Here is a 14,972-nt window from a genome sequence, read left to right on the forward strand (position 1 = left end):
ATTTTATGAGCACGTAATGCAGCCGATAACCCGTACCCTGTATCCCACTTGTCGAGAAGTTGTTACATTCTTATGCATTAGAGATTCGCTTCATTTCTTCGCTTCTCTTCCTTTTATCTTGAACTTAAATTCATCAACGCGCGTGCTACTTGTTTAACGAATAGCAACGAGAAAGAATTGAAAATGTAATTGATAGTTTCGTATGCAGCGGTTTTTTTAAATTCGAAACGAAGGATATCAATTAACACCGGTGTCGATTAAGTCATCTCGAACAGTGATTACAGTGCGCGTATCGTAACGAGATACAACAATTTTATACGCTGACTAATTGGCTTGTACTCGATAGTTTGAACGTTATTTCCTCGTAAACGCGAGTCCTGTGAGTTTCTCATTAAACGATCGTTTCTACATTTATTATCTTCCAATGCAAACTCTGTTCTTATTTCCAGTACCCTGTTATTCGACGCTCCATTTACGATCCATCTTCATTTTTTATAGCAATAAAAGCTTATGGTACAGTCGAAAACACCGCGACCAAATGACTGGCGAAACATTACGACGTTACAATTGCCTCTAACCAAATGACAGGCCCAGAAGGTGTGCAGTGTTTGAACAAAGACTTAATGCACCTTCTTTGTTGGTGCTTGCTTTCGTCGTTGCACTAAATGAAGGGTTATACCCTTGGTTCGATAAGAAATACACGAGAGTAACCGATTTCCCTGTACTTACGTTCCTCGAAATACAGGTTAAACTGAACGTGATTCAAATACATATTGATTACGTAATAATTATGAAATAAACGACGCTGTTATATCGTTTTATGATTCATCAAAGTTTACCGTACGCAAATAAATCTTCGGGCAACGAGGAGCCCGTCGGTCTTTCGACGGAATTAGTAACGCAATCCTTCAATTCAGTGTATATCTAATCTGCCAAAATTCCTATAATTCGTCGGTCTGTAATACGCTTTTTATCGAAATTGTCGGCCAATAAGGCTAGCAGAAAGAAGGGAATCGATCGTGTGCCGCGCCGACAAGATGCTCCAGTGCACCACTGACGTCAGCGAGTTTGCGGTCTCCAAATTACAATATCACGAAAACGAGCGACTCAAGATGCTATGGTATGGTATGATATGGTATGGTCTATGGACCGGAGAGAAAGGCAGAGGAAAGGTCCTTTCCGCCAGCCGTGCGCTCGTGAAATAATAGCCTTCTGATTATATGCATTATATAAGCTGAGATTGATACGGTTCGTAATAAAATAATTGAAATAATCACACGCCACAAGGTCGACTTTACTTTAGAAATCTGTTGACCGAACGAAAACGGCAGTTAACGAGATATCATGCTCGGAACGAGTATGTTCGATATGATTAAAATCCTGTAAACGATTCTTCAATTAGTACTCAATTAATTCCACATTTTTCTTTCAATATCTGTGCTGATTATTCTGTAAAGGTATCAAATAAGAAAATCTCTTTCAGATATAAAGTCGTCATCGACGATCGTCTCATCCTTTCTTGTTCTGATCTCACGGCGCCACTAGGGCAGACATCAGAGCACACATACACGAATATTCGGATCCACACACAATCGTATTTTTTGTTCCATTCTACGGCAATCTTAATATTATCCTTCGAATTACGGGCCTCCGGTGATCCACAACGTGCGTTCCCATCACATACGCACACCATCGAATTAGACCCCAATAATCGTGTGCACATTTCGGAGCGGAACACTTTTCTTTGCGTGCATCTGCATCATCCGTATGAATGTTACAAAAAATTGGAAGCATTAATTGACTAAATTGACAAATACACCCTTGTTTTATGGGGATAATCCGAGCTCTCCGATGGTTTTTGCGTGTAATGTCAATCATAAACATTTTTGTGAACTTCGATAGGGTTTTAAATTTGTTTAGGAGTAATGTGCGTGTTTATGGTTTCCACGAAAGCATTGCAATCAGCCCTCTTTGATGGCCTCTTTTTCTACGAGAGATTAAAGGTACTGCTTCATTTCGTAAAGCTATTCCTAGAATTATAATAAACTCGACTGCGGATAGACGTTTCGAGAAGATGCAATCATAATCATCCTGCAAATATGTATTTTATTCTACTTTGAAGCTCTTTTTTGTATTTTTTTTTATGAAATTCAAACGAAGTATAAGTTTTAGTCGATAATACAGTTGCCTGTTTCGAAACTGCAGGCCGGTCGACCCGTGACGTCATTGTGGTGCTGTGTTCCTTCACTTGCCACGCGTTGTGCAGCGATATATACTCATAGAAAGTAACGAAAATATACAAGGTATTTAATCAGCGTTTTGTAGCCTAACATATTTGTGCAGTGAGTGGAATCGGTGCCATTTCCATAGACGTCGATATAACTATCGTAGCAGACAGGTAACGTACGCAACCTAAAAATGATGCAACCTTACTTGTGCTAGTAACGAGGTACAGGTAGAGCTTACACGTAAGCAACCAAGTTGACCGCATTCCGAGAACATTAGGAAACGTAGAATTTAAGATTGTTATGGTTAGCAATCGATAAATAACATAAGTTTTCTCGCAAAAGTAAGGTTAACTTGCCGTGTGCCAGATGTGTGTAGTTCGAGAATAAAGGGTTAGGTGGCAGCACTATGCAATCCGTCCGCAGCTCCCTCAGTTAATCAATACCGATACTAAAATCACGCGGGATATTTAAGTCGTATGGATTTATGTCATGTTCAGCCCGGAAAGAATTATTAACGACCAAGTCCTCCGTAATTAACGTTAAAGTCGTCCCTGAGATGAGGCGTTGAATCTAGAGATACGATTACGAAAGGCACGCGGTAAAGAGGGGACGATGATGCTGCGGCGCCAAAGCGGCTCTTGAGTAGCATCGCGGGCGGGTCTCTTCTTCTCTTCCATTATCGTAATTTGCAAATTTCCTGGGGACCGACCGTGATGAGGAACGACGAGAAGTGGCGCGGTTTCAAGTTAAACCGTTGTTGGGGACCGGGTAGTTTGGGGATGGACGGAGAAAGAGGATGAGGAAGGCCGGTTGGATGGTTAAGAAGAGGAAGGTGAAAGAGAAAAGAGTAAAGAGGAAGAAGAATCGCAAAGTCGGTGGCGGATTGGCGGCCTGAGGCGCGGTTGCAGATTCCCGGCGTGATGCCGGTGATTCGCGGCTTTGGTGCCCAGTAATCGTCGGTCCCCTTACTCAACGTATTCCTCCTCCCTCGCATCTTTCCTCGGTGAATCCACCTCATCCCTTCTCTTCATCCTCTCCAACTGGCCTCTCTTCGCTTTTCTTCGCCTTCCTCTGCCTCCCTTTGCCTCCTGTAGGCGTCTTGTAGTTGCATCGGTCCTTTGATATGGCGCGGCCCGTTGTACACCGAAGGATGGGGAGGAAAAAGGGGAGGCAATCTCGCGGTAAATACAGCAATCGCTTGATGTGCCGTCCGCATTAATATAATTAGTCACCCCGAGCGCTCGAGAAGTCGACTTGACTCAACTCAACTTGACTTGACTCGACTCCACTCCACTCGACTTGATTCTGTTCGAAATACCGTGAAGCCGGGGGCAGTGCACGTATAAGGTGAAGCATGGTGGACTGTTAAAGATTCAGAGGGTTGGAAGAACGAGGGCGTGGTCGATCCATGTTGGATCATTTTCATTTCTATCCATGCAAACTGATATCCCTTCCCTTGCCCCTTTCATAAATGCATTCGTTTTTACGTGCCGCACGTTAGTCGTAAGCTGTAGACAAAGACGGACCAGTACCTCTGAGGGGCAGTGATGACATTTATCGATGGTAACGAACGCGTATTTTGGGACTTCCTTTTATATCGAGATAAAAAAGTAAAGCACCATTAGATCAAGTACGACAATAATGGATCTGTATTCTTTCCTAGAATGGCGCCAAAAAAGGTTGAGGAGCCCGAACGAAAACCACTTATTGGCCGTGTGGGGACCAATTTGAAAGTTGGTATAGTAGGCATCCCGAACGTAGGAAAATCAACCTTCTTCAATGTCCTCACCAAAAGCCAGGCGGCTGCAGAGAATTTCCCCTTTTGCACCATCGATCCCAATGAAAATAAGTATCTAAATCTATTATAATAACTTTTACTAATTTAGTGTATCGTTACAAGTACTTAACCTATTATTTGCTCGTCATTTATTTGTAACCATATACCGAAGCATCACGGTGTGAACCTCAAAATGTGTCTTTTAAAAGGAGATTTCATTGAAGTACATATTTTAAAATGTGCGATGAAAGTTCGCGTCGGGAAAAACGTGAACCACAGAAAATCGTCGACGATGAGTTTTATGCGGATCCATCGTTTATCATAAAAAAAAGTTTCTTTCGATTCATTAAAGGGCATCCTCGAGAGGAGTTCGTTCCTTGGTGGCCCAATTCTCATCGATGCGTCTATCCAAAACCTAACTCTTATTATGCATTCCACGAGGATACCAATCCTTTTACAAGATTTTCCGCGAAATGCGAATCTAGAAGATATGGGAGCGTTCAACCACACTTCGAACCTCCCAAAGAACCTCACACAATTCGTGACCCTTATTCCGAGAATGAAGCAAAAAGAAAGTATCTTGGAAGTACACCAACATCTTTCGTTATTTTGGGAAAGCCTGATCTAAACACTACGAAACTAGCAACCATGATTGCAAATTCTTGGCACTGCATCTTGATTTCCCCAATGGTGCTCATAAAGGATGAGATCGAAAAAAGTACCGAGACGGGTAAAATTTTGGCAGATATTTTAAAGACAGGCGAACGCTTAGGTCCACAGATTGTTATGAGTTTAATAGCGAATAGACTAAATAAAAGGGATGTGTTTCACAGAGGTTATGTCGTGGAAGGTCTACCGCTAATTCCAAACGAAATATTAGATTATTCCTCTTATTCAAGATCCTCGAACGAACAATCTAACGTGGAAAATACTTTTCAGAAACTTACGAAACTCTATGACCCTTCGTTTCAAAAAATATGCAGCACGATGGCTGAGTTTCCAATTTTCTCTGATCAAGAATTTAAGAATAAAAAGTGCCAAGTTAAACCCAAGTACGAGGATTTTATCGTAAATCAAATCGAAGATATTTTTACGACGTGGCCTATAAAGCCATCGATAATTATCTATGCAATGTGTCCGGATGCAGACGTCGTGATAAAACGCGAACATTTTCGTATAGATCCAAGTACAGATCGCATCGTAGACACGAGCCTCCTTGGAATGAGCAGAAACATTGAAACGTTGTTCTCTCGTAACAAAGAGGTAAACGACATGAACATTTCTTTTGAATTGTATCAAGAACTTATGAACGAGGAACGAATATTGGACGAACACCAAAAAAAGTATCTATTGAAACGAATTTCCGATACGAAAACGAACGTGGAAGTACAGTGCAAGCTATACAAGCGTTTTGCATTACCTGCTATCGAAAAATTGATTCTATTGCACAATCCGCAAAATGTAATTCGTGTTGACGGTCGTACGTCTGCGTCGCGAATGTTTCAAATCATTGTCACCCGTTTGCGTATGTTACCACTTCCACGAGTTATTCTTCCACGAAAATACACAAATCGTATAGGGTTCGAGGGTGAATCCCCAGAGGATGAACTTCTGGAAGAGTTTGAAGGCAAATCGAACGAAGAAGCGTTCCAAGATCTGGCCAACAAGGAGACCATTTCACCTCTCTATTCTTGGCAACTATCGCCTTGGAGGTTTCTGTGTCCAGTGGAACTAACCAGAGGAACAACCACAGAAGGAACGCCAAAGCATGCCGTTAGGTTTATGAACAATGTTTTCTTCCTCTCGTCACCAGAGGCAGCTGATTTGTTTATTGAAAATCCTAGAACCTTCCTGTTTCCTTTTTCTCCTCGACCAACTTGCAAAATTGCGGTGTTCGGTCCAAAGTATTCTGGAAAATCTGAACTGTCGAGGAAACTGGCGCATATGTTTCGAGGCACGATAATAAACGTAAACGAAATTGTGAAGCCTCTCGTGAACGTTGATTCTGATATCTCTATTTATTCGCCTGATGATGTATCGTTGGAAGAAAAAACTGATACTATCGTGAAAAGTATACAAGATGTGCCAAAGGAAGAAGTAGACATAGAAATATGGAGAGACGGGGGTTACATCGTGGATGGCATGTATCCTAACGTTGAGAGCTGGAAAAGGATTGTGGAAGATTCAAAGATTATCTTTGAAGATGTTGTTCTTTTATTTGACGAGGATCCGTACGAATATCTGTTAACCAAATGGCACAGTATTCACGATATGAAAGAATACATAGAATTAAAAGGAGAATATAATGAATCCTTGGAAGATACTATCAGCCAAAGCAAAGGCGATGAATATGATGATGATGATGATGAAGAAGCAGAAGAATCGCAAGGAGTGATAGATTATCTTAGGCATATTCGACAATTTGAGATAGATTGGGAAACTGTGAGAGAAACAGTGACGAATACTTGTCAAAATTTGATCCTTTGTAATCTTAAAACGATCAGTAATGTATCGGATTACGTTATCAAGCGTATTAAAAGTCGTTACATGGATAAAGCGAGAATCATGACCGACGAGGAAAAGGAAAGAGAAAAAGACCTTGCGGAATACATCGCGCTGACTGATACAGAGGATCTGGATGAAGAAGAGGAGCTAGAAGGCGAAAAGACCACGGAATTAGACGTTAAAGAGGATACTCGTCGTTTGGGTGACACCGGTTACTACTGTCCAGTGGCACTGTTACGATACAATGTTTTTCGAAGAGGTAAAGAAGAGTTTAGCGCAATTTTTATGAATAAAATATATCTTCTCTCTAGCGCCGCAGCTCTCGAAGAATTTCTTCGTGGTCCACAAGAATTAAATCTCCCATTTCGAAAACCCTTACCTCAAATTCCCCCGTTTCGCGTTAGTGTCATTGGTCCATTAGGAAGCGGTAAAAGTATACTATCTGGGAACATAGCTCGAGAGTACGGTTTGGCTCACATCGATCACTGCGATGCTTTCACCGGTTACATGAGAGATCGAGGAATGCCAGCAATTTCTGACAGAGACATCATCATTTCGCCAGAAAATCTTTTGGAAGAAGTGGAATTGCCCGAAGACCTGGATGACGATAAATACAACTGCGATGCTGCAACGATGCAGACGTTCGTTCGACGCTACTGGAGAACAGGGGGTACTTTGTCCAAAAAAATGTTTCAGGAATGTGTGTTAATGTTTTTCGAGGGACTTTACAACGAATGCGGTGTAGTCCTCGATCACTTTCCGAGCTGCCCGCAAAACGTACAAGACATGTTAAAAAATTGCACGATTCCTGAAATAGTCATAGATCTTCGTTGCGGAAAAGACACGGTGATTAAAAGAACGCTGCCTACGTTACTCGCGGACTGGAAAGATAGACTGGAAGAGAAGCAACGTATTGAAGATGAACGATATGAAAAAGAACTAGAGGCTTACATAGAAAAACAAGAAACTTGGATTGATAAAATGCTGGATGAAATGCTCGATCAACATGGGGAAGAAGAGGAGTCCTCGAGGGACGATTATTTCGAATCGGAGGCAACAGTACTAAATAGGGAAGAACTCGAAGAAATTTGGAATCGAGAACATCCTGAGCCTGAACTCTTCACCGATTGGGAAGACTTCGAGGAGGTCAAGCAGAGAATCGAGCATGATTTTGAAGAAATGTACGAAGATGAATTTCAAAAACTAAACGCTACGCGAATTGAGTTAGAAAACGGATCGATACCGTATGTGACTGTGAGTGCAGAAGGAAACGAAGAACAAGTTCTTTCGCAAGTTTTGCAAATTCTCGATCCTCTTTTTTATCGAGACGTTTCTTTCATAGAAAAAACGTATACTATCGATCTCGAAACAGCCGAAACTCTTCTAGATTGCGGCTACTATCTTCCAAGCTCCTTTGGTTGCTGGTGCCCTGTCCAATTACACGAAAATAAGATCCCGTTGCAAATGTTTCTACCGCTGGAAGCTCGGCAAGAAGTTTATCCCGTAATATACCGGCACTTGATTTATTTTCTTGGCGGTAAAGAAGCTCATTCAGCGTTTTCAAGAAACCCGCTCAAGTATCTCGAACAAGACTCTTGCGCGCCTGTTGTTCCATTTCGGTTGTCCATTATTGGCCCTCCAAAGTGTGGAAAAACCACTCTGGCGCGTCGCTTTGCAAATATGTACGGCTTAAAAATAATAACTCGTGGCATGGCTATGCGTCACCTCGTCAAATATTTTCCCTGGACCGATTCAGCGCGATTCATGGAATCTCGTCTTCGAGCTGGTCACATTGCACCTGAGGAGGCAGTATCACGCTCTGTCGAGATGTATTCCATTGATCCAGCTTCGATTTCTCAGGGTTTCGTGCTAGATGGTTTTCCTACGACTCGTACAGAATACGAGCAATTAACCTTTCTAGGTATACAGCCAATGATCGTACTCGATCTTAAAGCGGATCTGTCGTTTTGTCTAGAGTGCTTGTCTTACGAAGCGGAGCGGACGACAAAGCCGATGAATTTCTCAAACAATTTCTTGAAGCATCGTTACCTGAACTGGGAGATCGATCAAGGAAACTTCCGTGAATGGCTGAAGAAATTTATTCAAAACGTGATCGAAATTGACGCGACTAAAAGCACGTGGTACGTGTGGACGCGAGCCGAACAAGAAGTTTGCTCCAGATACATACATGTCAGAACATACTTTCGCGAAAGCGATTACGACAAAGTCCATGCTTTAAAATTTATGAGCGTTTCACCGTACGAGTTTAAAATACGTCAAAGCGGATTCGAGTCGTATTGTCCTCTTTGCTTGTATCAGGAAAACTCTTTGAAAACTACAGGACCTCCGGCCGATCATCGAGGAATGTTTCAGTACAGAGAACATTTTTATTGGATCTGCCTGCGACACACGAACGAATTCGTACAAAATCCACAAAAGTATCTTCCACCTATAAATACTGCTCACCTGCCGGAACACCGTCCCCGTATTTTGACAGAGATAGTTGACATGGAACATTTTTGTTGGGCAAGACGTTTGCAAGTCGGAGGATTTTGTTTGGTGACGTACGTCGAAAATTTACCTAATCGTCGACTCGTACCTGGAAAAACGAATCTTGGGGTTCTGTATCAGGACAATGTGTACCTGTTTTGTACCGAAGAATGTCGCGAGAAGTTTCTAGCGCAAAAAGATAGGTACGCGAACGTGGACATAAAGTTTTTGCATACACTGCCGCCAATCACTATGAAACAATTACCAACTCTTGGTTTTCTGAAGGAATCAGTGGCAAAATGGATAGTCGAAGCTGTGAATCAAGTCAGCGTAAAACGACCAAAAATACCAGGGTTATCGTGTTCCGCCAGTGCTGCAATTTACATTGGTGTCTACTTAAAAACTCACAACCCCTCGGGAGCGAACGAATTAAAGATCTATAGCGAGGTGAGAAGAAGAATGATCGGTTACGACAATATTATTAGGGTAGCTACCCGTACGATGAAGAAGAAACTGAATCCTTTTGTACGGTCACCTATTTATAAAGCTGGAGATTCCTCGCAAGTTACAATAAGCCAAGAAGTGTCGATAACGTCCCAAGTATACCCACGTATCTCAAATTCAATTATGTTCCGTCGAACATCCCCAACGCAGATTTTAACAGAGCCCACTTATGAATCGGATGATTGAATCTAGAATTTTTACTCATCCCTGACTGTATCTCAGTGCAATAAACGATTGATAAACCATTACATAAATGTGTGATTATTTTTTGTTCTGTGCACACTATCTTTATCGTTGTGCAATATTCTTTTTGCTCGAAATCTAACTAATCTTTGTTTTCCAGCACGTCGAGTACCAGTACCCGACCCGAGGTTCGATTATTTGTGCGAATATTTCAAACCAGCCAGGTAAGCATCCACGTAAATGTTGTTCGATCGTGTATTATCGAAAGAAAAAACGACCAGTCTATCTGGAAATGCACCCTCGCTATGGGAAACGAGTTGGAATAACTATTGGCATTTCCATACTTCTTCTCCGCTTTTATTTTCGCGAGTTGGGAACAGGGGCGACGGGAGAAAACGGTACGTGATCTGCAATGCAGATTCCACTAAATTCGTCTACGCGACACATAGTCACCGAATTGAACATCCGCCGAATTTACATACCTTTTTCTTTCCTCGCTCTACAATATCTACACGTTTAAGATAATGTTTTCCGTGTCGTGTCAAGTCGAACTGTAATAGATGATTAAAATCCTGTCTCGTCAACTGATGGTTCCTGATATTGTACAGTTTCATTGGAACACGTGGAAAGCACTACACGTAGCAGCAAGGTGTAGGTGGGCAACCATCGATGAAAAGCGTGTTTACCGTAGCCACGCGTCATCATGCTAGCTCGTTGACACGATGAGATTGAATGTTCCTACAAAGCAGCCTGCGCCAGTCGTGACAGAATTGTAAAGCATACCGTTCGATTGATGTTAAAATATTCTTTAAAGCTGCTAAACAAGCAATCAGAGGGTAGAGAAAATACGTAGAAATCGATGAGGTATGAATCGTAAAAAGACGATAATTATCGAATTGAAAGTCCAAGTTTGCTTTGCGACACGTGCTCGGTTCACAATTCCGCTAATTCAGAGAGAGATTGAAATGCGAAACGGTCTCTAGATCAAAGAGCATCTCTTTATCCTGGTCTCCCACGATCTAACGCTGGCACATTCTCTTGTCAATGACATTGCACGGTCCGACTACCGTCACGTGTCGAACGATTCAACGATCCCTAATGAAAGCCACCTAACACGGCATCCCCCTTCTTGTTCATTTTACCAACGCCTCTCTTCAAAGGCTAATTGTTTAATGAGGCTACTCGTCGCATTAGCATTTAAATACAGCTCGTTGTCACTGCGTCACCCTCGGGTTTCAATTCTAGACGCACGCGCGCGTGTCTCAGTGTGATCTGTAATCGCCTGTCAACCCCCTCCGATGACGATTACATCAATAAGATGAACACAAATTTTTGCATATGCTTTCAGCAAAGTTCCAGCGTTCTTAAACGTGGTGGACATTGCCGGATTGGTAAAAGGCGCCGCCGAGGGACAGGGTTTAGGAAACAGTTTCCTCTCGCACATCAACGCTTGCGACGGCATTTTCCATCTCTGTCGTAAGTTGCTTCTACGAAACGTATCGCATTCTACTCTGAATAAGCGGTCATTTTGCACGAGTAAGCGATGTTGTTATTGTTCTGGACAAACGACAAACGATAAGATCAATTATGTTAAGGGGAGGGTGGGCAAACGTCGATCAGATCGAAAGATTAGTTTGCAGCGTGTTTACCGCATTCGTGTACCGATGCACATGCAAGCGCAAATTTATCCGACAACGTGTTATCCGTCACACGAGTGTTTGAAAAGAGCTAATCGCGTATCCTGAATTGTCTGGTTACAGGTGCGTTTGATGACGACGACGTCACCCACATAGAGGGAGATGTGAATCCTGTAAGGGATCTTGGAATTATCAGTGATGAATTGCTGCTAAAGGACATCGAATTTTTAAATGTCCACCTCGAAAAGCTGGAAAAGCTTGTTGTTCGAGGAAACGACAAGAAGCTTAAACCAGAATACGTAAGCATTCATACTTCCAGGATCCTTTTTTTTTAAATTGAGGTGAACCGATCGTTTTCTTACGAATTTCGCGTCGAAAAGCAAAGGAAATTGTCGTAAATGCAAGCACATCGAGGAACCCGAACGAAATTACCGAGGAAATTAAGAGAGCCAAGTCGGTACACTACTTCCTAGAACGAATCAATCGAATTACCCCTCTTTCCGTGGATTGACCCACGGCAATTTCCGATCTCTCCCTCGTTCTAGACTTTGCAATTTGCTAAAACTTTTCGAGAGCTCGAAGCTACCTCTTCGTTCTTTCAACCAAACTAATGGAACGACGTTTTCGCGTACCACCCCGTTAATCACATCTCGATCACGAAATTATTCCGCCTAATGGTGCACACTCGTACACTCAAATACTAAACGGATCGTTGATTTCTTTTTCTTACTATTACTGATATATACTACCCTTGCTATATTTACATAGCAGGGAATTTTGAGGAAAAAGAAAAGATAAATTTGCGTACACAAGAGAGGTATAATTGAGCACTTTTCTGCGTAGGACACGTTATTGAAGGTAAAAGGTGTAATGGTGGATGAGAAGAGGCATATTAGGTTTGCTGATTGGAGTGCCACTGACGTAAGTTGATTGTGTCAATTTACCAATTACACGTTCAATTTGTCAGTCTAAAAAAAAATATACTCCGCTTATTGCAGATCGAAGTTCTCAACAAATATTTATTCCTCACGTCAAAACCAGTTATTTATCTAGTTAATCTGTCTGAAAAAGATTACATACGTAAGAAGAATAAATGGTACGTATACATCATCGTTTCTTGCATCGAGGATTTACTTTCATCCTCGAATATTATCTATATTCCTGCCTGTAAATGATTGATCGGACATTGTGTTTTATGAAATATCTAGGTTGATCAAAATAAAGGAATGGGTCGACAAAAATGACCCGGGCGCTGTTTTGATCCCGTTCAGCGGTGCTTTCGAAAATAAACTAGTCGATATGGACGAAGCAGAGCGTGCAAAGTATCTCGAAGAAAATAAGGTTACCAGGTGAGCAGAGAGGTGCCTATCATTTTCAACAATACAATCCTATTAAACGCTATTCCTAAATTCTTCAAGTTCACGCCCTTAAAATTACCCTTGTCTTTATACTTGCAAATGAAAGGATCGTCGGAACGTGTACCGTATTCTACTTGAAAATAGCATACTTTGGGACGTTCGAGTCGCATTTACGGACCAATTATTAAAACACTGCCCAGAGATACGTTGCAAGAAAAGGAGATGAACGTTCGTAAAATTCGTTTAGTCTGGTCCTCGAGCTAACCCGAGAAAAAACTTGGTTCCCACATTTAGCTATGCACCGAGTTATCTACTAGCGGTAATAATAATGGAGGGCTCGGTCTAAACGTCTAGACTAGTCCCCGCTCTCTTTTTCTCCTACAGGATGACTAATAAAAGCTGCGGCATCTTTGCCGCATTATATTTTTACGAACGGCCATTCAAATTCTTGCAAAATTGCATAAAAACCCCCTCTCACCTTGCCGGGCACACCGGTATAACCAGGGAGACGAGTGGAGTGAGGATCAACCGGTTCACTTGACTAGTAGGTCATTCGCAAATAAAACCAATCCGCGTAAACTCGATCGAATTTGTGTACATTCGACACATTGAAATTGCCTATAAACGTGTGCATTCTATGCGACATATAATTGAGAAAAATAACTAAAAATGGCATAGAGGAACGTTGATTGTAGCCAAGATGAAAAATATTAAATCGTGCTCACCAATGATCCCCATAATCCCCACGTCGGTGGTTAGAAATCTAAATTCTTCGGCAAATTTTGTCGATCCTTTGAAATGATCGTATAGGATAGACTCGCTCACTCGGTAATCATAGAGTACAAACGGAAGATTTTTAGATACCGCGATTTTATTTCGAGACCACAGATAACTAAGGCGCCGAACTGGATCTCGAACAGAGTCAGAGTGATAAAATTGCGGTATTAAGTCGTTCAGCTTTATGTGTATTCCGTGAAGTCCCAAAGTTCGTCGGGACCACGGAACTGGATGGCTTCCCTTCCTCTACCCTGTCATTAGACGATATTCGGCTCGAGACAATCATATTCCACAGTCCTCTTTCTAACCACCCCTTTCTTCTTTCGACCGAGAATCCGTTCTTTTTCTAATGATCTCTACCAAAGCACATAGTTCATTTCTTCTCGGTGTGTAAATTTTAGTGGTCTCTCACTTTTAATTTCTCTTGTATCGTTCCACATAGTACGCTCTACTTACGTGCTTTTCATTTAAACATTCATACTTTCATATTTTCACTGACGATTCATTACCTTCAATTTTCAGTGCTCTTGACAAGATTATCGTTCAAGGATACAAGGCACTGCAGCTGCAATACTTCTTTACGGCAGGACATGACGAAGTCAAAGCGTGGACGATTCAGGTAAACAAGAATGAAAGTGCTTTTCTTTTTCGTTCAGTAAATTACTGGTATACGTACATGTTCATCACTTTAGAAAGGTACAAAAGCACCACAAGCTGCAGGAAAGATCCACACAGACTTCGAAAAGGGATTCATTATGGCCGAAGTAATGAAATTTGATGATTTTAAAAATGAAGGATCGGAAGCAGCGGTGAAGGTAAGCGTTGGAAATGACACCTGCATTGATATTTTATGCATGCTCTTATCTTGATCATTTCGTTCAAACAGGCTGCAGGAAAATACAGACAGCAAGGACGTAATTACGTAGTGGAGGATGGAGACATTATTTTCTTCAAGTTTAACGCTGGTGCAGGGTTAAAAGACCCGAAGAAAAAGTGATGGCACGCATTGCTCGTGTTGTTACTCGTCCATTTGTACATCAACATGATCCTGATGTTTTGTTGCACACGAGACACGTATATGAAACAATCCAACTCGCTTTCAGATACCCCTTGACTTCTTTCTGCGTTACTTCCGGTAATATCTACCATCACTGATAACGATAACAAACACTTGTATAGCGAAGCAGGTATTTTTATATATTTTATCATACAATAAATGTATCAGACCTTTTCATTGTAAGATTACGAATCAGTTGTCGCCTTCTATTGTACCAATGTTGGTAACTATTTTTGGTACAGTGATTATAACCTCAGTGAGGATAACATTTACATTTCGATGCTATTAATATGTAAATAAGCAATAATGGCTTCGTAATATGCTTCTGTCGCTTCGAATAAAATAAAGGAGGAGGAAGTACGTCGAAAGGAGGAGTATTATTTGAATGGTTTTTTGTATATTAACATATTTATTCTATATAAATATATTTCGTTTAAAACGAAGATGTGTTTCTCT

At 41.5% G+C, this 14,972-nt stretch overlaps 1 protein-coding gene across 3 annotated transcripts; it reads left to right on the forward strand.

Annotated features, from left to right (window-relative positions):
* The first annotated feature begins 2,212 nt into the window (after positions 1-2,212).
* On the forward strand, positions 2,213-14,959 carry LOC114877057 (obg-like ATPase 1). 3 transcript variants are annotated; one of them, XM_029189164.2, is made up of 11 exons: positions 2,213-2,398; positions 3,892-4,073; positions 9,851-9,911; positions 11,036-11,163; positions 11,448-11,623; positions 12,168-12,245; positions 12,323-12,420; positions 12,533-12,673; positions 13,982-14,078; positions 14,152-14,274; positions 14,346-14,959. In XM_029189164.2, the coding sequence occupies exons 2-11, from the start codon at positions 3,893-3,895 to the stop codon at positions 14,454-14,456; spliced, it is 1,194 nt and encodes a 397-aa protein (XP_029044997.1). In that variant the 5' UTR covers positions 2,213-2,398; position 3,892; the 3' UTR covers positions 14,457-14,959. The 3 variants fall into 3 exon arrangements, with proteins under 3 accessions (XP_029044997.1, XP_029044998.1, XP_029044999.1); XM_029189165.2 differs by having other exon boundaries at positions 2,216-2,303; XM_029189166.2 differs by lacking the exon at positions 2,213-2,398 and adding an exon at positions 3,689-3,791.
* The last annotated feature ends 13 nt before the right edge of the window (positions 14,960-14,972 follow it).

The sequence above is a fragment of the Osmia bicornis genome, chromosome 14, assembly GCF_907164935.1.
Source record: "Osmia bicornis bicornis chromosome 14, iOsmBic2.1, whole genome shotgun sequence".
In the NCBI taxonomy this organism is placed as follows: Eukaryota; Metazoa; Arthropoda; class Insecta; order Hymenoptera; family Megachilidae; genus Osmia; species Osmia bicornis.